Source organism: Ictalurus punctatus, chromosome 2 (genome assembly GCF_001660625.3).
Source record: "Ictalurus punctatus breed USDA103 chromosome 2, Coco_2.0, whole genome shotgun sequence".
NCBI lineage: Eukaryota > Metazoa > Chordata > Actinopteri > Siluriformes > Ictaluridae > Ictalurus > Ictalurus punctatus.
This window is the reverse complement of record NC_030417.2, coordinates 33,204,522-33,232,146: the sequence shown is the minus strand read 5'-3', so window position 1 is coordinate 33,232,146 and position 27,625 is coordinate 33,204,522. Positions and strand designations below refer to the sequence as shown.

Genomic DNA, 27,625 nt, shown 5'->3' with positions numbered 1-27,625 from the left:
ATTAATCCATGAAAGCGATCATTGGTATTATGATTAAAGCATCGCAGTAGCTTTGCAGTGAAAATGAATGTTTAATTCGAGTAAAATTTAATAATATTTTTTTTTTTAAAAAACAACGTAAGCATTTATTGTATTTTAACTGATGTTTAATTGCTAAGCGGAGTTTACCCCAAGCATCACGACAGAAAGATCACTGTTAAATGGTCGAGCGAGCATCGCATTGAACACTCTCTCTCCCAGGTGATCCTAACTTTAGTATGCTTTTGGAAAAACCCGGCTCTGAGAAGCTTTAGCATTACATTGACTATCATCCGATTGCCCATTTGTGTCTGGCAGCTGACGTGATGTGCGCACACACCAAAAGTGTCAGAGCGACCTCTCATTCTCCGTCTTTGGAAAAAGCACTTTCCTTAATCAGATTCCTGCTGCATTGATTACACTAATGGAAGTCCACTGAGACATCAAGGACAAAGAGTGAGAAAGAGGAATGAATATACAGTGAATACATACGGTGTTGTGAAAAACGGATTTGCGCCATCCTGATTTCTTCTGTTCTTGTGTATATCCCATACTAAATAGATTTAGATCTTCAAACGAAATGCAATATACCTGAGTCAACACACAATACAGCTTTTATTAATTTATTTTACTGCAGAAAAAAGAAAAAGAAAAAGAAAAAAGGGGAAGTTATCCACTACCTATGACCCATGTGAAACATTAATTGCCCCCTTTAAATCTGGTTGTGCCACCTTTAGCAACAATGACTGCTACCAGATCGGTCTTTAAATTACTTCTAGGATTAGGATTTACTCCTATGCTTTGGATTATTGTCTTGCTGCGGAATCCACTTGCGCTTGAGTTTCATCTTACGGACTGAAGACTGGAGTGAAGATTCTCCTTTAGGATTTTCTGCTACAGAGCAGAATTCATGTTTCCCTCAATTACTGCAAGTTGCCCAGGCCCTGAAGCAGCAGAGCATCCCCACACCATCGCACTTCCACCACCATGCTTGACTGTAGGTATGATGTTCTTTTTGTGGAATTCTGTGTTTGGTTTACACCAGATGTAACAGGACTCCTGTCTTCCAAACAGTTCCACTTTCAACTCATCAGTCCACAGAACATTCTCCCAAAAGGTTTGAGGATCATCAAGGTGTGTTTTGGCAAAATTCAGACGAGCCTTAATGTTCTTCTGCATTAGCAGTGGTTTTCACCTCACCACTCTTCCATGGATGCCATTTTTGACCTTTATTGATGCAAGAGAGGCCTGTAGTTCCTGATGTTGTCCTTGGCTCTTTTGTGATTTCCTGGATGAGTCATTGCTGTGCTCTTGGAGGAATTTTGGAAGGTCGGCCACTTCTGGGAAGGTTCACTACTGTGCCAAGTTTTTCCCATTTGGAGATAATGGCTGTCTCTGTGGTTCTTTAGAGTCCCAGAGCATTTGAAATTGCTTTGTAACCCTTCCCAGACTGACATATTTCAATGTTCCTCATCATTTCTGGAATTTCGTCCCATTTCAGCATAGTGTGTTACTGCGTAAGATCTTTTAACCAACTTCACGCTGTTGAAAAAGTTCTATGTAAGTGCTGATTTGATTGAACAGGGTTTGCAGTAATCAGGTTGTGTCTAGTCCAGCTGAACCCCATTATGAATGCAGTTTCATAGATTTGGGAAATTCGTAATGACAGGGGCAAATACATTTTCACACAGGCCCAGTTGGTATTGGATAAGTTTTTTGCTTGAATAAATAACTATCATTTAAAAAACGTATTTTGTGTTTACTCAGGTTGCCTTTGTTTTAGCTTAGATTTTGTTTCATTTTCAGAAATTAGTATGAGATATACACAAAAAAGAAATCAGGATGGGGCAAATACTTTTTCACAGCAATGTACAGTGTATATATATATATATATATATATATATATATATATATATATATATATATATATATATATATATATATATATATAGGTGGTATGCCCAAGTACATTCCCTCTCTTGCTTGTCTCATGCCTCTGCGCATGTATGTGTGTGTGTGTGTGTGTGTGAGATTGTAGCAGGAACAAGTTCCTTAGAAGGGAAAGGAATAAGGGGGAGGGAGAGAGAAGTGCATGAGTAAAAGGGGTATGAGGACTCGAACTCGATAGATCGAAAGAGAAACCAAGTGCGCCAGACATTTCTGTCCAGTGGTCATTTCTTTATTTTCATTCCCACAATATCTCACCTCAGCAAAAAATATATATATATATATTTCCTTATGCAAAGCATCTTACACATCTTCCAGCAAAAAACAACAACAAACAAACAAACAAACAAACAAAAAAACCCCCCCAAACTTCTAGAAGCCATGGATAAAAACAGAGTGAACTTGGAGCTGATTAGAGTCGGAGCTTTTACCGTAACAATCCTCATGGCAGACAGACAGGAAATAAACAAAAACCTGACCAATAGTTTGAGGCCAAACTTCAATCAGTTGTGTCCCGGTTTCTCCCTTTAGCAGAAAAGAAAAAAAAAAAAAAAAAGAAAGACCTGCAAAATATCAAGCTGTTATAACACGTGCGCACGGTGCCATTTATAGTTATGAATAATAAATATAACAGTATATACTGTAATTGCTGTCATGCATATAAAAATGGTTCATACTGTATACGCTCTTGCACATATACAATTTGTTAAAAATATGCATTCCTTCTTTCAGATCTGAAGCAGGACAGAGACATTCTATCAGAGTAAATCTTTGAATATATCACGGTAAGAAAAGTTCCTACATTAATATTGAATCTGTGCTTATGTATCATATGTACAGAAATCATGACAAGCTTGATTATATTATGTACAGGATAAACACTGCAGCACTGAGCATGCTTCTGATGTTTCCGAAAGCCACGGATTAAAGCGGCTCTCACTGGAAAAAACTAGCCAAATGTACATCGACACCCCAAAACTCCCGCATCTGTTTAAGCACTGAAGGTGTCAGTTTCAGGTCAGTGGGCCTCATTTATCAACCATGCACCTGGATTTTGACCTTAATTTTGCAACACTGTACATTAAGGTTCCCTTAATTAACATTATTTACCGCATTAGTTAACATGAACACTCCATGAACTTCAGTGTTAATAAACCCGTAGCAGAGCTACTAACATGCAAGAAAGACTGGCAAGAAAAATCCTAGCATGCAAAAAAAACCAAACCCCAGAATTTTACCACAAAACCCCAAATAAAAAACACCACAGGTTGGTGGTTCCATGCTAACAGCATAAACAACAACAATAACAACCAGATCATTCTACCTCACAACCAAAGAGACAGCAGTCCTGCCCTCGTTTTCGATCGGTTCACAAATCTTAGGCTTTGCGAATTTACAGTTAAAACTTGTTGCTAAACAAATAGAGCGATGTGGACTACTTTCCGTCCCTTTCCCCTTCAGTGAATTGGTTTTTCCACAGGGTGATTTTTTTTTATTATTGCCGTTTGGCCTGACTGCTGCTTTTAGCTGTAAAAACAGTTTTCAGGTGGCTCCTATAATGCTAAAGTCAAAACCGTAAATGCTATAGCTAAACCGTAAACGTTGGCATGTTAACAATTTCACAATAAGTTAACACACACGATATGGTCAAAAGTGTGTTTGTTGAACATCCCTTTCCAGGTATAGTCCCCCTCCCCCTCCTTGCTGTAATAATAACCTTCACTCTTTCGGGAAGGCTTTCCACTAGATTCTGGAGCGTGGCCGTGGGGATCTGTGTTCATTCAGCTACAAGAACAATAGTCAGGTCGGGTACTGATGGATGAGGAAGCCTGGGGTAGTCAGCGTTCCAGTTCATCCCAAAGGTGTGCAATCGGGTTGAGTTCAGGGCTCTGTGCAGGACACTTGAGTGTTTTTTTTTTGTTTTGTTTTTTTGCCAAACCATGTCTTCATGCACTTGAAATTGTAATACTACAGCATACAGAGACATTCTATACAATTGTGTGGTTCTTCATGTTTTGGGGGAAGACCACATATGGGTGTGATGGTCAGGTGTCCACATAAATCGCATCATCTTCCTAAATGTTGAGAACTTGATCTTTGGTCTCCAGGCACAAAACTTGCTTCATTAATATGTTCATGATGTAGTCCCGATTTTACTCAGGGATGATATGCACTGTTGAGTAATCATCTTAGTTGGTTCATTATTGAAAAAAAAAAAAACCCCAACATCATTTAATGTAAGTGTAAGTTATTTATTGTTGTTTATGTAATGTATTGTGTAAGGATACGGTTTGTGTTAATTAATGTGTTAAAAAAGGTCAGGTTAGAGACCGTTAATATAAAATATTAGACTAACTTGTAGACAAATGATATTTATGAGATTTAAGCATACCTAACAATCCCTCCCTCTATTTACCTTCATCTATCCTTCTGTTGAGATACACATGATCCTGACCTGCCTGATCCATCCTGATGCCCTACATCTGGATGGAGCGCTCATCAACTGGAGACTGAGGACGACCCCAAGCAGTGCAGCCTGGAGATTGCTGAGGACGGTACCGCTTGAAGTACCATGGAAATGCTTTTGTACATCAATTCCACGTGGACGTTCTCGCTGTGGTTGCTGGAACTACGGTTGCTGTTATGGACTTAGGACTGCAATTCCCACCTACAATTCTGCACTCAAGTCTCCTTTAGTGAACAGTGGATTAGTTCAACAAACAGACTTCATATAAAAACCATAACGAGCTTCAATAGAGATAAATTCACACACTTAAAATCTGTATCCTGTGTTTATATATTTCTGTAAAGCTGCTTTGAGACAATGTCCGTTGTTAAAAGCGCTATACAAATAAAATCGAATTGAATTGAATTATGAGTGGCTGGGTGACACATACACACACACACCCTTCCCCCATGGTCTTGTTTTGCTTGTGCCTGTGACTCCACTCGGCTGCTTAAATAAACATTGACTTAAAGGACGTATCCCACATGTCTCCTAAATGTAGTTGATCATCCAAGCCGTGTTTGGTGTCCAAAGCTTGCTCCTTTAGTTTTTCCACTTGATCTATGAGGCTAATTTCACTAACAAGTAAGTCAGCCAAATGTATTTTGGCCAAGAGTGTGGACTGTCCTAAAGTGCTAGCTACAAGCTTTTCCTTACTTCTTAACGTTAGCATTGTTGCTTTAATGGAAATCTGAAGAGGCATCAAACACATCTCGGTATTCGGGGTAAATGGGAAATCGTGTAGATGTATTTAATTTGTTGGGTTTTTTTCCCCCCTGTCTTTGAGTGGCATCATGTTCTGGTGTGTTAATTCCACACACACACACACATTACGGGAGATTAATTATGCTAACAAATGACTGGAACACACATGCAATTAACGATCAAGTGCAATTCATGAAGATTTCCACGTGGCTAAAAACAAACAGATCATGAATCAGACTTGGAATGTGCTTCATTTTGTCGGATCGTGTTTGTGGGACGCGCAACTTTGATGAATGAGGCCCATTGGCTGTCCAAAAAAAAACAAAAAAAAAAAAAACAAACAACAAAACATTTTAAGAAGTAATAGACTTAGTTATTCATCTGTATTCTTTCATTCTACTTTTGCCATTTTCATTCTAGGATTTAAAAATTCCCTTTCTAACTCTACTCTTCCAGTGGGATTAAACTCGAGAGTGTCAACCTGCACGACAGAAAACGATACGTTAACTTACTTTCACTAACCAAACGACAGGCATTAGGGTTATGGTTAATCTGGAACGCAGCTAGGATTAAAATACTCTTTTCTTAGCTTATTTATGTTGGCTAAAGATCATATTAGTCAGTTTAGTTCGCTAATACAAGCAGAATTATGATATATCCATGTCCAAATCGAATTCTCAAGCCTGACGTCCATGTCAACCTCTTGCGAATGCTTGTAAAAGTCTGAAATTACAACCGTCCTGAGCAGCCGTTTCTAATTGCAGTCTTTAACGACGCGAGACTCGTAGGGTGCTTTCACGTATGTAGCGTTTGAACCAGTTGGATCGAAACATCGGTGCGTTTTGTTTGTGTAGGTAAGAGCATAGCATGAGCACTCGGATTGGACCGAAATAACCGGTCAGAGAGTGTCCGAGTGCACTCGCGAATTCCGATTTGACTCTGAAAGCTGTGTATTTTATGTTGTAGCGGCTAAACTGAGCCACAAGACACAAGCTGAGCCGAGAGCGCAGCGGTTAAGATGTTGGACTTCTGATCAGAAGGTTGTGGGTTCAAATCCCAGCACTGACGAGCTACCACTGTTGGGCCCTTGAGCAAGGCCCTTAACCCTCAACTGCTCGGTTGTATAAATGAGACAATTTTAAGTTGCTTTGGATAAGGGCGTCTGCTAAATAATGTAATGTGTGCTGCAAAAAAAAAAAAACAATAACAAAAACCCCCACTGGATAAATAATTTATATTATATAATTATCCAATCATTTATTTAGCGCTGGCTCCGCCTTCTACAGGAACTTGACAGAGGTTTGTTTTACCATCGTTGTATTTCCGACCAATACATAAAGACATTTTACAATTTTACAAATAGGTCTTCAATCCTACCCCCCCCCCCCTTTATTTTTTTTTTGCTTTTGGGTTCTTTAATCATGTGCAGTGTGAAATCAAACCGTTAACTGAAGCAAAAGTGTCGATTTCGCTCTTACACGGACTACCAGGCTAAAAAGGAAAGATGTGAAAGCACCATGGTACGCTTGCTACAAGTCACCAGCTAATTATCACCTGTCGTGAGTTGAATCGAGGGTATTAAAACTCGAACGTGTAGAGATTGCAATTAGAAACAACTGCCTGGAGGTGATATTAATAATAATAATAATAATAATAAAAAGCTTAACGTAAATGAGTTTGTTCCTCAATCCAACATGCTTTTGTGCCTTGTCATCATCCGTTCATTTTTACTCGTCACTGTCTCATCTGTGTATACATTCACGTAGCCTTCATTTCCAGCTCCAGACTTCCTCACATGGTTAATTTGTTTTCCAGACGAGGGGCTCCTGCGTTGGCTTCACTGACTTGCTTTCTCCCGTGGCTGCACCGAATCCTGGATTACGAGTTGCGAATGTCCAGCTGCCTCGAGGAGAACCTCTTCAGGGCTGCTCAGATTCACCAGCTCGGCGTCCTTCACCTCTATGTCCTCCTTGTCCTCTACTTGCTGCTCTTCAGCTTCGTCGTCAGGCTCGGCGTCAGGCTCCGGCTCCTCCTGACCCTCGCGGATCTTCTTGACGTAGAAGGTGAATGGCGGCACTCGATAAGAGGTGATCTTCGAGCGGGCGTAGACCTTGTTGTCGGATTTGAGCGACTTCTTCATCTTTTCACGAGACATGCGAATCTTCTCTTTGCGTTCCTTGTTGGGTCTGATCTTCGTTCCTATCTTGCCCATCTTCTTCCCGAGGCTCAGCTTGGTCTTCTGGAAGTTCTCGCGGGTCCTCACGCGCGTCTTCTCCAGGTTCTCCTTGGTTCTCTGACGGGTTTTCTCTAGGTTCTCTTTGGTTCGCTTCTTGGTCTTTTCCATCTGTTCCTTGCTGAAGGCCTTCTTGATTTCGTCCACACGCTGCAGGCCGCTGCGCTTGATGCGCGCCACCCGCGATTCCTCCACGGTCTCCTCGATCTCGACCACTTCATCCGTGCCTTGGGGTTCTTCTCCCTCGCTCAGCACGTGTTCACCCTCCTCGCTTGCTGCTGCCTCGGGCTTCTTAGTGGTCTTCACTGGCTTTTCTTTATCCTGAGGGACAGATGGATCAAAAACACATGGAGAAAAAAGATCAGGAATATGATAAACACCAATCATCATTTTTTATATAGTATTTAGAAAATGAAGAGTCAATGACTACCCTGAACACATGTATAATCAGCAATTTTGCATAAAGTAGCTTCCAAAACAAATGCGTTCCTTTCAAAGCCACACCCCCAAACATAGACCTCATTTACATGGACAGCAGTAATCTAGATATTGACCTTATTCTGAATAAGACAGTATTGTGATTAAGGTGTTTACATGAGTCACTTTTAGAATATTCCTTTCATGTTCATGTGTTACATGTTATAGAACATAGATCGATTAACGGCACACGTCATTACGTCACCGTGCCACGCCGTCCGACGTCCCTCCAGAATTTCACGTATCGACATACAGTCCGTCTTCGTTATGGAACCGTATACAGTTTTGGGTGTTTTTATTTTTTACGAACGCTTCAAGTGCAGTTGATTATTTATCATGCTGTACGTGCTAATAGACGACTGCTTGAAGCCGTGGGCTGCGTCCCAAACCGCGTACTTACCGTCTATATAGTAGCAGAGATACATGTATTTCTCCTACTACAGGCCTATAGTAGGCACGGTTTGGGACGCAGCCGTGCTCTATTGTTTGCCGTTAAACGGTTGAGCGCTGCCGTGTATGATCGTGTCCCATCTCACAATGCGGTGAAAACTCCCACACGACGTTATTAATGTGATTAAGGTGTGTACATGTCTGTAATACATGTACAATGGGGCGGCTGTGGATCAGGTGGTTGAGCGGGTTGTCCACTAATCGTAGGGTTGGCGGTTTGATTCCCGGCCCACGTGACTCCACATGCCGAAGAGTCCTTGGGCAAGACACTGAACCCCAAGTTGCTCCCGATGGCAAGTTTCTCCCGATTAGCACCTTGCATGGCAGCTCTGCCAGCATTGGTGTGTGAGTGTGTGTGTGAGAATGGGTGAATGAGACACAGTGTAAAGCGCTTTGGATAAAAGTGCGCCATTTACCAATTTAATACACCTCGATAATGCGACTAAAACAGGAATACTCCACACGTCTTAATTCCATTTGTGTTTACTCCGAGTATGACCTTAATCGGATTAATTTTTTTTTTGTATAACAAATTGCTGTTTACATGTCCGTCTAAACGCACTGAGGACGTAGAAAACTTTCTGAATTGACAGGCAAGTAAACCCGCCTGCTTGTTTTGATTTATCGCACGTCAGTGGTCCAAATCTTGTGGTTTTTCTCCTGTTTACACACCCGTATCACCACGGAGTCAGGAGTCAGGAACCACCCCCCGCCAGTAGATTTATATTACCAAACTGTAAAACGAAATCGACCAAATATTTCCAAGTGTTTTAATTTAAAATCCACTGATCCCATCTTTAACCCTTGAAATTCTCAGGTTATTATTCAGACCTTCATATTAAAGCATATGATTCAGTAACTACTATGAATTCATCAGTAGCTGCAGTGAAACAAATAGGAAAAAGGAGGAAGGGTGTGTAGTCCCAAATGTGATGAATGTAAATTGAGCCTGTAACTCACACTTTTTTTCTTTTTGTCTTGACGGATTGCTTATTTGATTTCTGGGAGGAGACCATTTCCCCGCTGAGCCTGTAATCGACATTCCTATCTTCATGCTAATTTAATACTCCTGTGCTTTGAACTCAGGGCATGTTATCAGGTCTTTGTGACATGGTGAGCTATAATTAAGTGGATAAGGGTAGGCTTGGGCGGTGAAAATGTATTAATTTCTATTACGTTCAGTCAGGCGTATTGTGCTCAAGAGCTCCACCTAGTGTATATTTAACACGCTGCATCTATTGTGATGCAAAAGTGCTGTTTCTGATCTCTCATCCCCTACAGACCATCCTTTACGGATTTTTTTTTTTTTTTTTTTAAACAGTAACTGACAATTGAACTCTCTCACATTTTTTTGTGTCACGTTGGCAGGAAAAACAAACAAACCCTTTCGCTATAGCAATAAATATAAATGTCACATCCTCATAAAGCAGCTTTCACATCAACCGCTACGTACACACCATGAAACTGAAGCACACATTCATACCGAAAGAAGCGTCTAGAAAACACAACAGGTGAGAAACTGGTTTCCCACCACACACGCACGCGCACTACTAACTAACTACAGATTTCCTTGTGTCTGCAAATGCAGTGCAGTTATAAATAAGCAAGGCTGACTAAAGCTAGCAGCTCTCAGGATGTAAATCACACACATTTGAAAGGACTCAATGCACTAGTGCTTTCGTGTGATAAACCCAACATGGTCTTAATGATCAGCTAATGAGAAACAATTACTGATCCCTGGTCACATATATGTATGTGGATTTATTATTATTATTATTATTATTATTATTTTAATCTAGACGCTGAGATGGCATGAAGAGAAGGAGGAGAACTGAAAGTGTCTATGAGAATGAAAACACTCCATGGAGGCAGTGGTGGTTATAGTGGCACCTTAACTAAAGCAGGTTTTTGTGATGTAAAAAAAAAAAATCAATAAAAAAAATCAATAAATAATGAAACTAAATAAATCAATAAATAATGAAGATAAATAAAGTCAGAACTTCAGAAGTGAAAAACAATCAGAAACATTTTTAGGGAAATAAGGAAGAAGATATAAAACATACAATAACCTAGTTGCGTAAGAGAGTGTGCACAGCCCTACATTACAAACTCATATTATTATTTTATTACACCACTCAGTCTTTTTGGGCAAAGGTCTATCAGCATGGCATATCCTGACTTGGCAGTTCTTGGCGTTCTTTTACTTTACAAAAAAACAGCCATTTTAACAGGGGTGTGTATGGGTATTAAAGTCTGATCGTGACTGAAGGGGACTTGGGCGCATGCTGTTATAGGACAATAATGATTAATTGTTCATTATTTTCCTAGAGCACTTTTTTTTTTTAAGTGCTTCATTCCTCTTATACCAAGCACTTACTTTGACAATGCTGACTATATATTTATTTTTAAAATAAATAAATAAATAAATAAATAAATAAATAAATAACCCCAACGGATCAGACTTAAAAAAGAAAAATCCATTTATAGTTATGTTTAAAAAAAAAATCCATTTATAGTTATGTTTAATGCTGTCGAACATCCATGAAACAAGTCAGTTCCTGTTATCATTAAACACACACATATATATATATATATATACACACACACACATACATATATATATATATATATATATATATATATATATATATATATATATATATACACACACATACACATTAATCTGCGATTTCTAACCAATCAGATTAGAGAATTCAATAGTGCTGTGGTATAAATAGATGTACTGCATTAATGCTACGTGCTGTTATCTGATAACAATGGTGCGAGGATCACCTGCATTATGGATTGAGTGAAATATATAGGGTCACAACAGTTTAAAAACAGTATTCTGAGTAAAATCGTATATAGGACTCCCATTCGTATTGGATTAAACACTAGATGACTTTTTGTCCGTAATGGATGTGAGCTTCAAAACCAAGTAAAAACGCCCCCATCTGGTGGTGGGAACCAGAACGAGATAGTCACATTGCTGACGATACTGGAATATTACTATGAATGAGGGTCTCTCTCGCTGTCTCAATCCTCAGGGTCCAATAAAATAGCCTCGGTTGCCTTATGTGGAGTTGTGCCCGAGTCCAAGGTGTGTATGTGTGTTTATTTTAGGTTCGCCTTTCCCACTCGCAGGATTCCATCTGTCTCATTCCCTCATTCCCTGGATGGGATCCATCACTTCAGCGCCTCATTCCCTCCGGAGCAGGCCTTGATCACTAGCTGTTATTGCACCCTAATGAACACTGATACTCTCAGCACAGGAACAGCTGGCTGATGGCTGGAAAGACTGATGGCACCGGCCTTGAGAATGCGCCTAAAGAAACACAGCGGCACGGAGCGTAGCGTAGCAAAGACGCTCAACAACGATGGTGATGTCGGAAGACAAAGAACAGCTGTTCTCACAGAGCTCCTTTATTGTCTCAGAAAAAGTCCAAAAACTTCTTTGACGCCATCCGACAGACAGCAGCGCGGCACACAAGACCGTCTTCTCTACTCACCGCTAACACAATCAGGGTGTTCAGCAGTTTTTCCTCATTCACAACTGCATATACGTACTGATAAACACGGATTCTGGATTCTGAAGCTTCTGGATTCTGAAGCTTGTGACCAGAAAAGTGTACAAAATATATCAGATGTCCTGTAGACTGTTGGTGGCGTGTCTGAGGCTGAGACTAGTGAACTATCAGCTTGATTTGGAGTGTAGCATTAATAATTTAGCTTTCCTCACATATTATACAGCTAGTAAACAAACAATAGGATTGAATGTATTTATTGACAAGCGATTACAAAGCAAAGCAGTTATCCCATAACAGTACAGGCCAATAGGAAATTAATCATTTTACATGGAATAACCAATGGTCTAGTCCAGCATCGACTATAGATACATTATAATACAGAAATGACTGTTGTTAATTAGCATTTATATGAGATATAAACTATAAAAAGCCTTCCGGGTTACATAACGGAAAAACAATCAGGGAAAACGAGCCTGTGCTTGCACTGTATCTACTAAATAATGAGCAACGGGACTAAAGATTTGCAAACTAAGAATAAACGTTTGTAAAAACAAACCAATAAAAAAGGGCTGTTTATGTCTCTGTGGACGGGAAAACTCTGTTTATTTTCTCTCAGGACCTTCAGCAGAGGCATTAACCGCATTCACACCTTGTAATATCCTTTTATAATTGTCGCTTTAAAGACAGTATGGTAACAAATATACAGCGTTTCTTAAAGGAGCGGTTTAAAAAAAAAGGGTTATTAGACCCATAATGAGCATTTGATTTTAAAAAATCTCTTCGGAAACTGATTCGCAATATCGCAGTAAAACAGATCTTGTTCGTTTCTCCGGTGCAGGCCTTTCATTTATCATTTTCTGGCCCAGAAATGAGCGCCACCCATTACTATAAGGCTTGATCGTTTTCCTTAAAAGGCTGAGGGTTGGGGTTTGTTAGGGAGATAGATAAGATGCTGCTATTCAGATCGCTAGCAGTAAAGTTTGAAAAACTACAAACTGCTTCTTTAAGACATTTTGGCGAAATTACATAATCCCTTTAGGTTCCGGGATTATTATTTAGTTGTTTATTTTAAAGCATCGGATTGAGTAAATACTGGCTTTGATTGAGCAACTAAAGTAAGAGTAATACATAAGGGAGAAGTTATGAGAGTGAGGAATATGAGACCCGTCAGAAAATGATCAACATTGGGTTAAAGTTACGCTACATGTTTAATGTCTTTGCACTGCTCGAGGCGCCAAGATTGTTAGGGGATCTTGGGCCACGCCCTCGGCTCTAAAGCTCAAGCATTTTGGCGAATGATTCATGATTATTTACTTGTTTTATAGTTTTCTTTCTGTCCAAATCTCTGTATATTTGGAGACATGCCCGTCGGGTATCAGATCAGATTCACACCAGCATCATGACAGGAAAAGAAGTCATGTTTAGTGGGTTTAAAAGGTGCACCTTATACGCAGAAATTACTGAACCAGCAGATGGACAGATATCCTTCGGAGCGTTGGAGAAAAACGACGAATACTATCGCACACAGGGAACGTACTTGTGTTTTCGATGCGTTACGCTAAACAAACAATCTCCTCACCGAACAACAATTACACAATCCATTTATATGGAGCGTAAGTGTAAGTGCTGCAGTATTTATACAAGTCTTTATATAGTGCATTTATAATACCATACGTGACACTTACAACACGGCACATGATGCTTAACTGTGGCAAAGTGATCCCTTGGAATACAGCCCATAATTATCTGATGGCATTTCAAAACTAAACAAATGCACGCGTGGCTATTAAAGGCAAAAGACCTCACTGCACCTATTCCATCAGAAAGACACACTAAAAGCAATCAGTGCAGCAATGACAGACTGACAGCTACCCATGTGACGCTGCCATGACGACCTGCAGCAAACAGAAGTACACAAGCGGTGCTCAACATATCTGTGTATATGGTACAGCAACATGCAAATCGAATTAATTATGTCTTCTGAAGAGGTGTGTGTGGGGGGAGGGAGAGAGAGAGAGAGAGAGAGAGAGAGAGAGAGACAGACACACTGGTCTCCTGGGAGGAAAGATGAAAGGAATACTGAAGATGAGTGAGAGAGCAGCTGCTCTGCAGCGTCCAGCTCTGCTGCACAACAGCGACTCTTCTAGAGGCAGTCATGTTAAACCTTTAATCCACCAAATCAAGCAGGAGGCATTGTTACATTTACACAATTTTTTCCCTTTGCACCAAATGTGCTTTTGTAGCATTGCACTGGGGCTATGAGCTTAAAGCTGCTTCAAACAAATATCGAATGCTTATAGCTACCAGTTTAGTGATGCATGAAGTGCCTGAGAATTTTTACTTCCTTTATGAAATTTCTACACGCGTATCCACATATAACTCGGGTGACTTTTAATGTTTCCAATCTTCAACTGTCTGATTTCAGTGAACCGGGCTGACGGGGGTGGAACCTGACGTGACGATCTGCTCTTGTAGCCCATCCACCTCAACTTTCGTGCATTCCGAGATGCTTTTCTGCTCACCACGGTTATAAAGACTGGTTATTTAAACCAGTCAATCTTCCCATAGAAGAACTCCCATGCTCACTGGATGTTTTTTTGTTTTCCGCACCATTCTACGTAAACTCTGTAGACCATTACGTGCTAAAATCCCGGGTGATGAGCAGTTTCTGAAAGAGTCAATTCCACAATTCTGATGTTTGATGTGAGCATCGACTGACGACCTGATACCCTCATGATCTAATGCATTGTCGTTAGTGGTCGCATGGTGGATAGAGAGCACGTTATATACATATTAAATGGCACACAGATAAAATAGGTGAGGATATATGCTTAAGTCAGGGATGGAAATCCTTGCTCATCCAACTCAGCATTTTTGCATGCACAGATATCAAAGTGTTTCAGAAAAGATCTATTGCAGATGGCAACGTGAACACTTGTGCCAAGTCAGTCATCGGCTGCACCGCTCTCTGGGTGCTATATTAAGCCCTTGGTATTGTAATTGGAGCTGGCTTCCATTTTAACACTACCACCGCAGAGTCTTTCATAATGGCAGCCCGACACAGACTTTTCACCCGTTTATCTTCATTAAAGGCGGCCGATTGACCGGCCGCTGTATTATGGAGATTACAGACACTAAAATGTGCAGCAGTAGGTGGTTTTTTTTTGGCCTGTTTGGAGGACAGAGCATTACGGGTGAGGTGAGTTCATGTCCATATGTCCATAGGTTGCAGGGTGCACAGAATTCCCTGAAGGCCGAGGGGTGGTATGTGGACAGCTATCTATTGTTGGGACAGGTATGTCCTAGAGTGCATTACCTTGTGTCAAAAAACAAGCAACAATACGCCAGCACATAAAAACACAAGAGAATAAATTCACTGTCCTTTTAAGAAATGCTTTTTCAGGCTGTTGTTTCTTTATTTCTAATGGACTATCTTAAGAAATGTGTAAGTTGGGTCATTTGAAAATTCTACGTACCTACCAGCAAACATCAAAATAAGAGATTCTCAAAGCTCAATGTTTTCAAGGCAGTCATAGATGTGTCTCATGTCTGTCCCTGCTGTAAAGTCATCTCGGGTAACAGTCTTTACATAAGACTGACCCGAACCTTTATTCGGAACATCTGTTCATTCATGCAATGATCCAGTGAGCCAATCATGTGGCAGCTGCACAACGCATAAAGTCATGTAGATACAGGACAAAAGCTTCAGTCAATGTTCACATTAAACTTTTCGTGGGAAAATGTGAGCTCAGTGACTTTGACCATTGCACTGAATGTTAGTGCCAGATGGGCTGGTTTGATTATTGCAGAAATCCTGGGATTTTCATGCACAACAGTCTCTAGAGTTTACACAGAATGGTGCAGAAGACAAAAAACATCCAGTGAGCAGCAGATCTATGGCCAGAAATTGCTTGATGATGAGAGACAATGGTCAGATTGGTTTGAGCTGACAGGAAGGCTACGGAAACTCAAATAATTACTCTTTACAACCGTGGTGAACAGAAAAGCAACTCAGAATGCACATCACGTCAAACCATGAGGCGTGTAGACTACAGTGACAGAAAACCGCATTAGATTCTAATTCTATCAGAACAGGAATCTGAGGCTACTGTGGGCACAAGATCACAGGAACTGGACAGTTAATAATTGGAAAGTGTCACCTGGTCTGATGAATCTCGACACATGCAAGATGGTAGGGTCAGAATTTGGAAGCAACCGAATGAATCCATGCACCCGATCTGCCTTTTTGTCAACATTTCCGGCTGGTGGTGGTGGAAGTGGTGTAATGACGTTGGGAATGTTTTCTTGGCACACATTGGGCCCCTAAATACCAATCAAGTGTTGTTTGAATGCCACAGAATATCAGGGTATTGCTTCCTGTTATGGCCACACTTTATCCAGCTTAACAATGGTAATGGTCTGCACTTATATAGCGCTTTTTTAACCTTAGCGGTTCTCATTCACCCACACACACGCACACACTCGCACACCAATGGTAGCTGCCACGCAAAGCGCTAACTTTTAGTGGACAACCCGCTCTACCACCTGAGCCACAATGGTTACATCCAGCATTAGAAGGCATAACTCGTGTCAAACTAGTTCAGTGAAATCTACGACAGCGCCCCAGATCTAAACCCAACAACTTTGGGATGAGGTGGAACGGGAGATTCGCAGCATGAACATGCAGCTGACAAATCATGTCAACATGGACGAGAATCTCAAAGGAATAATTCCAACACCCTTTTCCAACGCCAAGAACTGACGCCGTTTCGAATCTGAGTCAATGCACTCAATGCAATGTGACCATGTTGGAAATATCACTGGCTTTCTCACTGGCCAGTGCATGGGTTCTGATGGGTTCGAAGCCAGGTTACCATGGTTTCCAACCACAACAAATGCTCTGACAAGCCATAGGCTTTCAGAAGAAATGAAACACGTCAGGTTGCAGGTTGTATGCAGTGTAAGCAGATGTAGCACTTCTATTTGGCAGGTGCTATGACGGAGCGAACATAGCAAAAACTAGCATGCGACGTAACCTTGCCTTAGTTATTTGGTTTCTCTTTCTCACACATGCGCACACTCAGAGTCATATCTTAATCTTCAATCAGTTACTGTGGTCCCGTGCTTCATTCTGTCTAACACCTTTGTTTGTCACTGTCTGGTTTCTACCGAGGCTTATTTCCTCATCGACTCAGCTTCCGAAACCGCTTTCGGTTTGAGATCAATAAATACAGTACCACTAATCCTGAATAAAATGAAATTAATACAATTAATCCGGAGTGTGTTTGCTCCTGCCTGTATGAGAAATTAGAAGCCGGACATGGCCGTGTGCTCGTCCGCCAACGTTGCAGAGCGTCGACTCGTTCACTGCGACTGTTCCAACAAGCTGTCACATCATCTGATGGTATTGTATGACAATATTAGCAACACGGAGGCTGGTGCTAATAAAGAAGCTAGCCAGAGAGAGCAGGGGACCGGTTCGAGTGAATGGGATGCTATTGAAAGATGGAGTAGATGAAAAAGATTAATGAGAATAAAACGTGATGAATGAAGACCTGGGAATCACTCATGACCCCTGTTGTTTTGATTTCTAAGCACCTGGGTATAGAGTGAAGCAAACGACAGCTGAGACGTGACAAAAATGCTTTTCTCTGCCAGGTTCTCAGGTCCAGATACCCCTTATAGGTCAATTTGTAGCGATATAATTAGTAGCCAAGGTCCTGATTTGCACACAGCAGGCACTCTTTACAACCATGGTGAGCGGAAAAGCATCTCAGAACACAAAACCTACCTATTTCTTATCTAAAGTGCGTGAACCAAAAAGAGTGATGTTCCGAACAGAGGCCGGAAATCATCGCTAAAAACCCGGACAAAAATGGCATAAAGTATTTGTGGCTAAATGAAAACAGAAAAAAGGATTGGCTTGATGCCATGAAAGCTCTTTACAGCTGTTTCATTAGAGCAGAAATAATCCCAAATGGATTCCTGCTCTGTACATAGGTGCACTAATAGCTTCTACACCTTATTTAGTGCAATACATGGCCGATATTAAGCCATTTATGATTCACCCGGTGACCTGGCAGTGAGTCTCTTTGCAGTTCAGCGAATCGGTTTGATTTTTTTTGTCCTGGACGGTGTCTAAGCGAAAGTAAAAGATATTTTAGTCAGTAGTAGTTACTTAGTTAGTAGTAGGTAGTAGTGGTGGTAATAGAATCTGCTAGTAATATATTAGTATCAGCCATGGTTTTGCCTTTAGATACACTTTATGGTCATTACGGCTTAACAGCACATAAGAACAACCGAAATAAAAGAACGGTTATTAAATAAAATAAAATAAAATCCACAGTCAGAAGAGCTAACTCTGACCAGCCCTTAATCCTGTTTATCATTTGTAAGGTGAAGTTTAGACCTAAACGTGTCTTGTCCTGTGTTTATGGTATCGCGTGTGGCCCCTGACGATCCGGGTTTAATTATAAAGCGTCCGTGTCAGAGCAGAGAGCAAGCGATCTGGAAGAATGCGGCTATTCCGGGACCTGAAACAAGATCACCTGCGACGTACGGTCAAATCTACACACGCAAATCTCTCACGATTCAAAATAAATAAATAAATAAATAAATAAATACATTTTCGCCCTATTAGGGTTGTAACTATTTAGACTTCTAACAGCCAATCAGGTGGCAGCAGTGCAATGCATAAACTCATGCAGATACAGGTCAATGTTCACATCAAACACCAGAATAGAGGGGGGAATGCGATCGCAGTGACTTTGGCTGTGGTGTGGTGGTTGTTGTTGCCATAGGGAGAAAAAAAGAAAAAGAAAAAAAAAACATTATCTGAACTTTTTCCAATTTTCAGCTGTCCAGTTTGTGGCGTATACTCCGATTCCTGATTCCTGGCTGACTGGAGTGCAACCTGATGTGGTCTTCTGCTGTTGTATCCCATTCCCTTGGAGATTCAACATGCTTTTCTGCTCAACACGGTTGTAAAGCGTGGTTATTTGAGTTACCGTAGCCTTCCTGTCATTTCGGACAGGGCTGGCCTGCATGATTTTATGTATTGCGCTGCTGCCACATGATTGGTTGATGGGATAATTGCACGAACGTGGGCCGTGAGTCTACGGTACATTAGCAAAAAATGCTACTCCAGTGGTGAAACCAACCAGAAGACGGGTAAAGCAAATGTAGACATTGGAAAGTCAGTAAAGTCTTTCTTTAAAAAATGGAAATATTTATTTTAAATAGCAAAAAAATGAATAAAATCTCTCTTTAAAATGAATGTATTTAGTATTGAACATGCAACAGGGAAGTGTTATTGGGTCATAAAATATAAACCAGGGGCTATATTCCATTCAATTCCAGAAGGAAACCATATCTTAATTTTAGCAATAACGTCTTATCTTACAGCATTTTATTTTAAGTTAGTTAAGAAATCCTAAACTAGTAAATAATCGTATTATTAGTCGCATCTGTTACCTAGGGACCCGATGATGCCCGTACAGCTGCTGGACACAAACTAAACCCCATCAAAGTAATCTAAAATTGCTCCCTGTTTGATTTATAGTCTACTATAAAGGGTGTAATAGACATCCTAAACCACATATAATGCTGTTTATAGGGAGCAGAAAGCCATTTCAGAGACAGCCATAGTTACACAGCTACTGTTGTAAAAATAGAACATTTTCGGTCTCGCCAAATCCAGTTCGGACAACTTGTGGAAGCCGGAGAAGCGTTTCATCATTGAAACACATCACGTAATTCTGCTCAGCTATAACGATTCAATTGTCCCGTGTGCAATTTTGATTTCTTTTTTTTAATTAAAGCCAGTTATCATGCCAGTTAACGTTAGTGAGCAAGGTAAGAGTTGTTCAACACTGGTTTATCAGGGGAATGGTGTGCATGCGGGCATTTTGACTATTTGCATATTTCTACACAGTGTCTCACACACATGGAGGCGATTTCCCACGATGGACCCTTGAGGTATTATAATGTAGTTGTCTGAAATGTTGCTGCTAGTTAATTTCCTCATGGTGGAGACGTTCTCAACATACCCTCTCTCTAACTGTTTGGGGACGGCGGGGAATCAATTTTACAGAGATCATTTACGTGGACCCGATGTCTGCAACTGGATACGAGTTAAATGCCAATAGTGTAATGTAAAGCCTCATTGGACATTCCTGCACAGAGATCTGAAAGTAAGAACACACAAACACACACGCAAGTGCAGCCGTACTGACATTCTCAATCCGGCACGTGTACACACCTGCACACTTGTATTCGTGTTCCCGTTCTACACCCTCCACAACTATTTCGGTTTTTATTCAGACCTGCAAAGTCTTCTCTCAACCAGCTAATGACTATTACACTGCGCTTCAACTCAGTGGTCTCCCGCTCACCTTATTTACAGTTCAAGTTAAAGCAACCAATCAAGTTCATCAATGTCGGAGAAAACGGTCAGTAATCCTGCCAATTTGTCATCTGTCAAGACATTCACATGCTACAAAAAGTAGTTAATGCTTTGAATGTGGATAAGTCATGAGAGTGAATTGTTGAACTTGAGAATGAGTGCCCTGGACCCTACCACATTTTAAAATATGCTGGAGTAAACAAACACTCCACAAACCAAATATAATTAAAAAAAATATTTTAAAAAGCATGTTCAGGTGAAGTGAAGTGCTAATTTGCTAACATTAACCAGCTATATCTAACTAAGTTAGCCTGTTTTCTTTGCTAATGCCAGGCTAGGCTAGCATCTATTCCAGCAGCTAACATAATGGTCAATACTGGTTATATTTACAAGATATTTTACTTCTGATTCATTCTTTTTTTTTTCTCTCTCTGTCTTTAATTTATTTATTCATTTTCATATGGTTTATTTACATGTGATTCATTTTCATGAGATTCATTTTCATGTGATTCATTTATGTATGATTCACTTACGTATGATTCATTTTCATGTGATACATTTTCATGTGATTCATTTACTAATTTGCTTCTCTTTAAATCCAGTTTGAGACTGTGATATTACAAAGGTGATTCACAGATGATTCATTCTTTCACAAACTATGTAGTGCTAGTCATGCATATAACTTAGGTATAATTTGGTATCATTACTTACTGATTTCAGCTGGTTCCTTGCCTTACCTTGGAGAACTGCTTTTTCTTAGCGTGTTCAATTCGTTCCCCCCCGTGTTATTCCGCTTTATTACACATAAATTTATTTATGGACTTTAATGTTGTGAATGTTTTATTGTCATATATCAAGAAGGAACTCTGGACTTCAGTTCCCATCAGCCACTGCACTGTACTACAAGTGTCACATGACCACCTGCACCTGAATTTAACGTTTCTGTTCATGAGCGCGTTTATATATAGCCACCGTTTGCACTGCTTCCTTGTCTTATGTTCGTCTTACATTACCGTTGTCCATGTTACCGTGTTTTGGTTCGGTTAGTCTATGTTTAGTCCTTGCCACAGTGTTTTGCATTGGTCATACTACCTTTTGTGTTTTGCTGGTTTATTTAATAAAACGTTTAAAATCAGCGATTGCTTCCGAATCTGTGAATCGTGACATTTATATTTCCGGATTCTTCAGTTAATACCAAAGTCTGATGAAAATTACATGTGAATAGCCTCATAGGAAATTATATTTACCGAAAAAAATGTTGACGCATTCAATACTTATTTCCCCCCAGTGTATGTGCCTTATTTGTCCAGATACTTGCATTTTTAATAGAGCAAGTTTTTGACACGTTACCTATACTTTCACTGAAGTATAATGTCTCAGTACTTTTTCCACTCCACATGGCAATTCTTCCTCAGAGGAAGCAGCTTGTAATGGGACTGAAAAGGAGACCGAGTAAACAACTACGACGTAACAGGACATGTTGCGCTTAACAAAACATTCCACTGTCTACAAAAAAAAAACAAAAAAAACAACCCTCCCACACGAGTCACACCTGCAGAGCCCTTTCAGCTGTATGCATGGTGTGTGTATTTAAAACCTGAACATTGCGACCATGTTTTTTCCAGCTTCCACTCTGAAGTTTTAAAAAGGAAAAAGGACTAAAACTATTAGAAAAATAAAAACGTTCAAATCTTTGTTCAAAGTTCCTCTAGCCTTCCTGGGACTACTCTCTGGCACTAGGACCATTAACCAGCATTGCAGACATTACCGCATTCTGAGCTATATTTAGCCTGTCCATGAGTGGAGAAAAGTGAAGGGTGGGGCGTTTCTGGGTGACACTTTCAGTCCGAACGCCACCCGCCGCTTTATTCTACCCGATTTCAGTTGGCTTTCCAAAACACCTGCAATCCAACACGCTCGTATGACACTTAGTACTACTGCACATCAGAGAAACACGCATTAATTCATCCGACACCAAAGGAACCGGCGTCTGTCTGCTCCCGTATTAAACAGACGATTAAGTGCTTGAGACTGGGACATTTCTGCTAAAAAAGAAAGTATTTCTATATAAAGAACATTATCATATTATTATAACAGTATCCTTATCAGATCATATTATTATAAGAGATTATTTAATGAAGTAGGGAATAAAACACGACCGGGTGTGCAGTCATAGGAAAATAATCAACGACAAAGGTTGACGTGATGCGGCCCGACACAAAGCGGAGTTACTGTTACAATCCCGAAGTGGATTATTTTCCAAGAACAGCATGTTTTATTCTTCTTATATTCCATATTGTGGAAGATCCACAAAACTAGATCACTGACATTAAAACAGATATAAACCGTCATTCCCTCACCAGCGTCTCATTTTTACGTTACCAAGAACATGCCACGCCCTCGGTCTGGAAGATTTTCCCGTGAAGGAACGTTTACAGCTTTAGCTCTGATTGTTACAGGGCGCCGACACTGGAGACTCCTTCCAAAAAAAGTTATAAAAGTCTCCTAATAGAAAAAAAGTCACCATATCAACAATTATACATTTTTAATGTTTATACGGAGCGTTACTATAGAAACAATAATGTATGTGATTTGAGTTACAGCTTATTACTAGGAATTACTTTCAGAGCTGCTGTTTAAGAAAATTATAGGTATGTAACGACACATTCTGGTCATGATTCGATTCGCGATACTAGCTTCACGATTTTGATTCATTTTACGATTCTCCGAATATTTTGAACAAAATTTGAATGAAGAATTATGACGACTAAAAAGACTCCTTTAAATAAATAAATACATATAATCTGAATCACAAACATTGCAAAGCACTGTGCATTTGTGTCTGTACGAAACTGAAATCAAAAATGGTTATGAACAGGAGGTTTAACATTGCAAACAAAATCTGCTGAAGATTCACCATATCTTACAATTAAATAAAGACAGTGATAAATTCTCCCCAAAATTTTGATTGAATAAACAATGTGTTTGATCTGGGGATTGAAACATAATGAGCTCCGAAGCAGAAATAGAGCTCCAAAGTCGGCTATAAGGCCCGATTTCCGCAGCCTCTAGTGTTGTTTGAAAGTTACCGAAGAGCTCTATCGAACCGTTATAACATGCTCGTGCAACCGTATAACGTATAATGCGCGTTGGTTGCGACCCGGAGCCATCAGTCTTCACAAGTGCAGATTTCACAGGCTCTCTATGAAAGAATGATCACGTGACCGCGTGCTCTCTATATATTTTAGCTCTATGGATTACGCAGATTGGGAACTCCGATTTAGGACATTGCTGCTTTAAATGAAAATTTACATATTTGATGTATTCAGTTGTTTACATGGTGGTAGGGTTCTCATTTAATTAATACTGATTGAGACCATGGCATTGCTTCACACCCTTAAATACAAGGTAAGTAGTGAAAGTCTAATATGGTTATTTGTTCAACGATAAAATGCGGGTCAACGCGTATCCAGGGAAAATAAATATTTTAGGACATTTCAAGCTCACTCAAAACAAGTCTCATATATAACCCATATTATTTGATAAGGTTTACTGTGGTGATTTACACACGCTGTGGTTATGGTTACACTCGCATGCTATAATCAGCAAATCTAAATTCTTAAGACTTGCAGACTTAGACTTATGACTGTCTAACACGATATATGGTGGATAAAATAGAAGCGTCTTCATCCTACACCGTCCAACCCGAGCCAACTATCTGCCAAACAGAGCACTTGCACACATCCGTGTACCGTCACGTGCTAAAGCTGGAGCGAGCAAGATAGTGAATGATTGTGATTGCGTGAGAGAGAGTGTGAGACAGAGAGAGAGAGAGACAGAGAGAGTGTGGAAGAGCCTGACGACTTTGTCGTGCACATAAATAATTGAGAAACGTCCTGAATTATACGAAGAGTCACACAAACATGAAACACGTTCTTTATGCTTCAGTTTTTAATGAACGAACTTGTTCTGTGGGTGGTATTACACAAGAAATCGCAATACACGATAAGATTTATATGATACACAATGTGTATCACGATATACAGGCTTGCTACGAAACTTAAAAAAAAAAAAATATATACGAAAAGAACTTTTTGAAAAAACTGGGGGGGGGGGGGGGGGGTTAAAAATATTCTGTAGCGAATTGTAACATTTAAAAAATATTTTTTAAATAATATAAATTGATTTTATAATATAACTTTTTTTTAGAACTATTATTAAAATAATAAAAAAAAATGTCAGAAAAGGTCATAAAAATACTGACGATGCCCACGATACTGTCACATATCGTAATATCCATATTACATCGTCACATCACCAAGCCATACTGAGGGAAATTTAAGTTTAAGGACGTCTGGTCCATGAGCCTTGATGAATTAATTACATCAAATGCCACCGACACAAGTCTGCGTGGAAATCCGTAATAAGCTCATTTGTATAAATTGTTATTTGTTGTTAATATATTATTCCGTTTCATGAGTGCTGACCAATAATTCATAATGAACTAGCACTTGGAGTGCCACGAATTATTTCCTTCAAAGCAAAAAGGATCCGGTTAGAAACACTTTTTATAGAATTCACACAGCACAACACACCTACCAGAACAGTTATGGTCGTTCCTGACGTATATCTTACCAGTCATATTCAGACGCACTACAGTCTTTGAAGAATTTTCTCTTAGTTAAGCTTTATAAAAGCTTCTTTTGGATAAAAAAAAAAAAATGCCAAATTTGGGCCAAATATCAGCGTCACGTTTATGTGTTATTGTACATAAAGTCAGTAGAGATCATTCAAGAAAAAAAGAAATCCCACTTTTAGTTTGATCCAAAGCGACAAAATGAGCGAAATCCATTCTGAGCATAGAACCGAGGCTGAATTAATTATGATCCTGGCGACGTGGAAAGGAAAATACTTCATATTATGAATTTTATTCTTTCGTTATTCATTTTATCAACATCCGACGCGAGGAGTTTTTCTAGCAGCGTGTTTTTAAATGACAAAAGGTGTCGAAATAAACACGGGAGCGTTACTAAATGGCTTAAGAATGACTCTCATTCATCATGCAGATGAAATTTGACCCTACAAAGTGATCACCTATTATACCGGTTCCCAAAGAACAGAACTAATGCAGTGATTTTATGGTTTCATGGTCTGCTAGATCAAACCATAACTATTCCAAAGACCAGAATAGCTGCGCTATAGTGATGAGTTTGCGATTTAAGAACATGATGTTGAACAAAGGTCGACGTTAATACTGTAGTCATGTACGGAGTATTTCTTCTCCACGTTAGAAGGTCAGTTTACTTCAGCCGATAAGTCTTCCACAACTGCAAACGCATGAGAATTACTCTAGCTGAAAGTAACGAGCGTGTACGTGTGGAATCCGCACTACGCTTCTCTTCGCAACTTAATGTCAATAAACTTTGGTTAGATCTGTGGAGCGGAGATATATATATATATATATACGTGAGCCAGTTCAAAAGGTTGTTCTATCTTTTGACACGGTGCTGAGACTTTCTGATGGCGAATGTGGAATGCAAGGCCAAACCCTGCACAGGAATCCCTGCGTGCTTTAAAGGGGGTTTGGAAATATCACACACACTTATTGCGTATATTATTATTATTATTATTATTACTATTGATATGTCGTGTCCTAATAACCAAACATTCAGCTTGTTTATGAACTCATTTCGTAATCTGATGAGGACCTACTCCTAAAATGATGCTTAACGGTGATATAATCAGCCCTAAAAACGACACATTCGACATTACAGCCTCCTTCTGTGCTTACCTGGAAGATGAGCACTTTGAAATTCTTCCTCTTGAGCAGCTCCTGCTCGTTGTTCTCCAGCTTCTTAATCTGACCCGCCTGCCTCTCCAGGTCGGTCCGTACGCTCTTCACGTTGACGTTGACCTTGCGCACCTTCTCCAGGAGCTTGGTGATCGTGCCGGCTGTGCCACCCTGGCTCTTGGCTAGCTTGTTCAGCTCGCTCTGGATGCTGGTCATGTTCTTCTCCATGCTCTCCTGACGGGACTCCAGGCCGTTCTGCGTCTGCTGGATCTGATCCACAATGCCGATGATCTTGTCCAAGAGAGATAGGACCATCATGCCTGTCGCTTGAGCCTCTGATTTCTGGGAGTCACTGTTGTCCAGTCCCAGCTTCAGATCCACTTCTCTGGACAGTTCATCGTCTTCGTCATCATCCTTATCGTTGTCTATATGTTTGTGGTTGGAGGCCGGAGTAGTTACTGAAGGTTTGGCCGCCGCTGTGACCAAAACCACCTCATCGTCGTCGTCAGAGATTTCGCTAAGAGCCACGCGACCCAATTTGATGTTCGTCTCGGCCATGGCCATGTCCACACCAAAAAAAACAAAAAACAAACAAAAAACCTAACACACTAGCGTACTAGCAGCTGCAAGCCTCTGGGCCGAGGTGTAGGAACGCAGTCCTGGTGGTAAAAATAACACCCTAAAAAAAGCCCAATGACCGTAGACACTTGGGAAGCAGAGTGTATCCTTGTACTTGTACTTTTCTCCAAACTCCCCCTGTCTTTTCTCCAACAAGCCCTGTCTTTCTTCTACACATCAATATAGAATGTTCAACCTTTCAGAAGATCCCTCGCTCATTTCCTCCCCCCACTCTCTCCAGGCGAATCTGTGCCGGGACGTTGGCCAGCCAGCGGATGCAGAATGCTACAGCACCGAGCTCAAATACCACGGCTTGTTGTGGAACCCTGCTGTCAAACCCTCCCCTTCTCTCCTACGCCCCTCCTCCTAACACTGCAATTTACTGTAAGGCCACACCCACACTGACCATCTCCAGCTAGACCCTGCTCTTCCGGAGCCTGGCAAAGACGCCGAGAGAAAAACAAACGCACATACTCACACACTTAACACACACTTCTAACATAGCTTTGAAATGACCGCTGGCAAACGAACACATGGTCATATCGGGTCCGATTCTTAAAGAAAAATCTGCATTGCTCATTACCCCTTACGCCACAGAAAACTTCGATCCGATTGGTCAGAAGGTGCTCATTTATTTTCTATAACAGTAGCTCTGACAGTTGTACCAGCTCCAAGGAAAAATCACAGGCCTATAGTATTAACACACTGCTTTTAATACATTGTTTCGACAGTAACAGCACATTCCAGCACAGGAACTTGTATAGCAGATGTTCCACAAAGCCTAAGCTAACAATTGACAGATTAGCAACGTGTTATTCAACAAAGGAACATAGTTAAGTTTTCTGTACGGACACCTTTATTCAGCATTTTTGGATTTGAAAGAGAAGAATCCATTTCGGATTGGTAAAGGCTTCACACCAACCTGTCGCTGATAATTTTCCTGTTACAG

General features: G+C 40.3%; 1 protein-coding gene across 1 annotated transcript; it reads right to left on the bottom strand.

Annotated features, from left to right (window-relative positions):
- Nucleotides 1–2,175: 2,175 nt before the first annotated feature.
- Nucleotides 2,176–27,134, bottom strand: cavin1a (caveolae associated protein 1a). Its single transcript, XM_017451916.3, has 2 exons — nucleotides 26,059–27,134; nucleotides 2,176–7,730 (listed from the first exon to the last, which is right to left on the bottom strand). The coding sequence occupies exons 1-2, from the start codon at nucleotides 26,620–26,622 to the stop codon at nucleotides 7,014–7,016; spliced, it is 1,281 nt and encodes a 426-aa protein (XP_017307405.1). The 5' UTR covers nucleotides 26,623–27,134; the 3' UTR covers nucleotides 2,176–7,013.
- Nucleotides 27,135–27,625: the final 491 nt, after the last annotated feature.

Excerpts from the sequence above, each read along its gene's own strand:
- cavin1a (XM_017451916.3), bottom strand. The coding sequence starts at position 26,622 with ATGGCCATGGCCGAGACGAACATCAAATTGGGTCGCGTGGCTCTTAGC. Across the intron at positions 7,731-26,058 it reads TCAAAGTGCTCATCTTCCAG|GATAAAGAAAAGCCAGTGAA; the intron begins GTAAGCACAGAA and ends TCTGTCCCTCAG.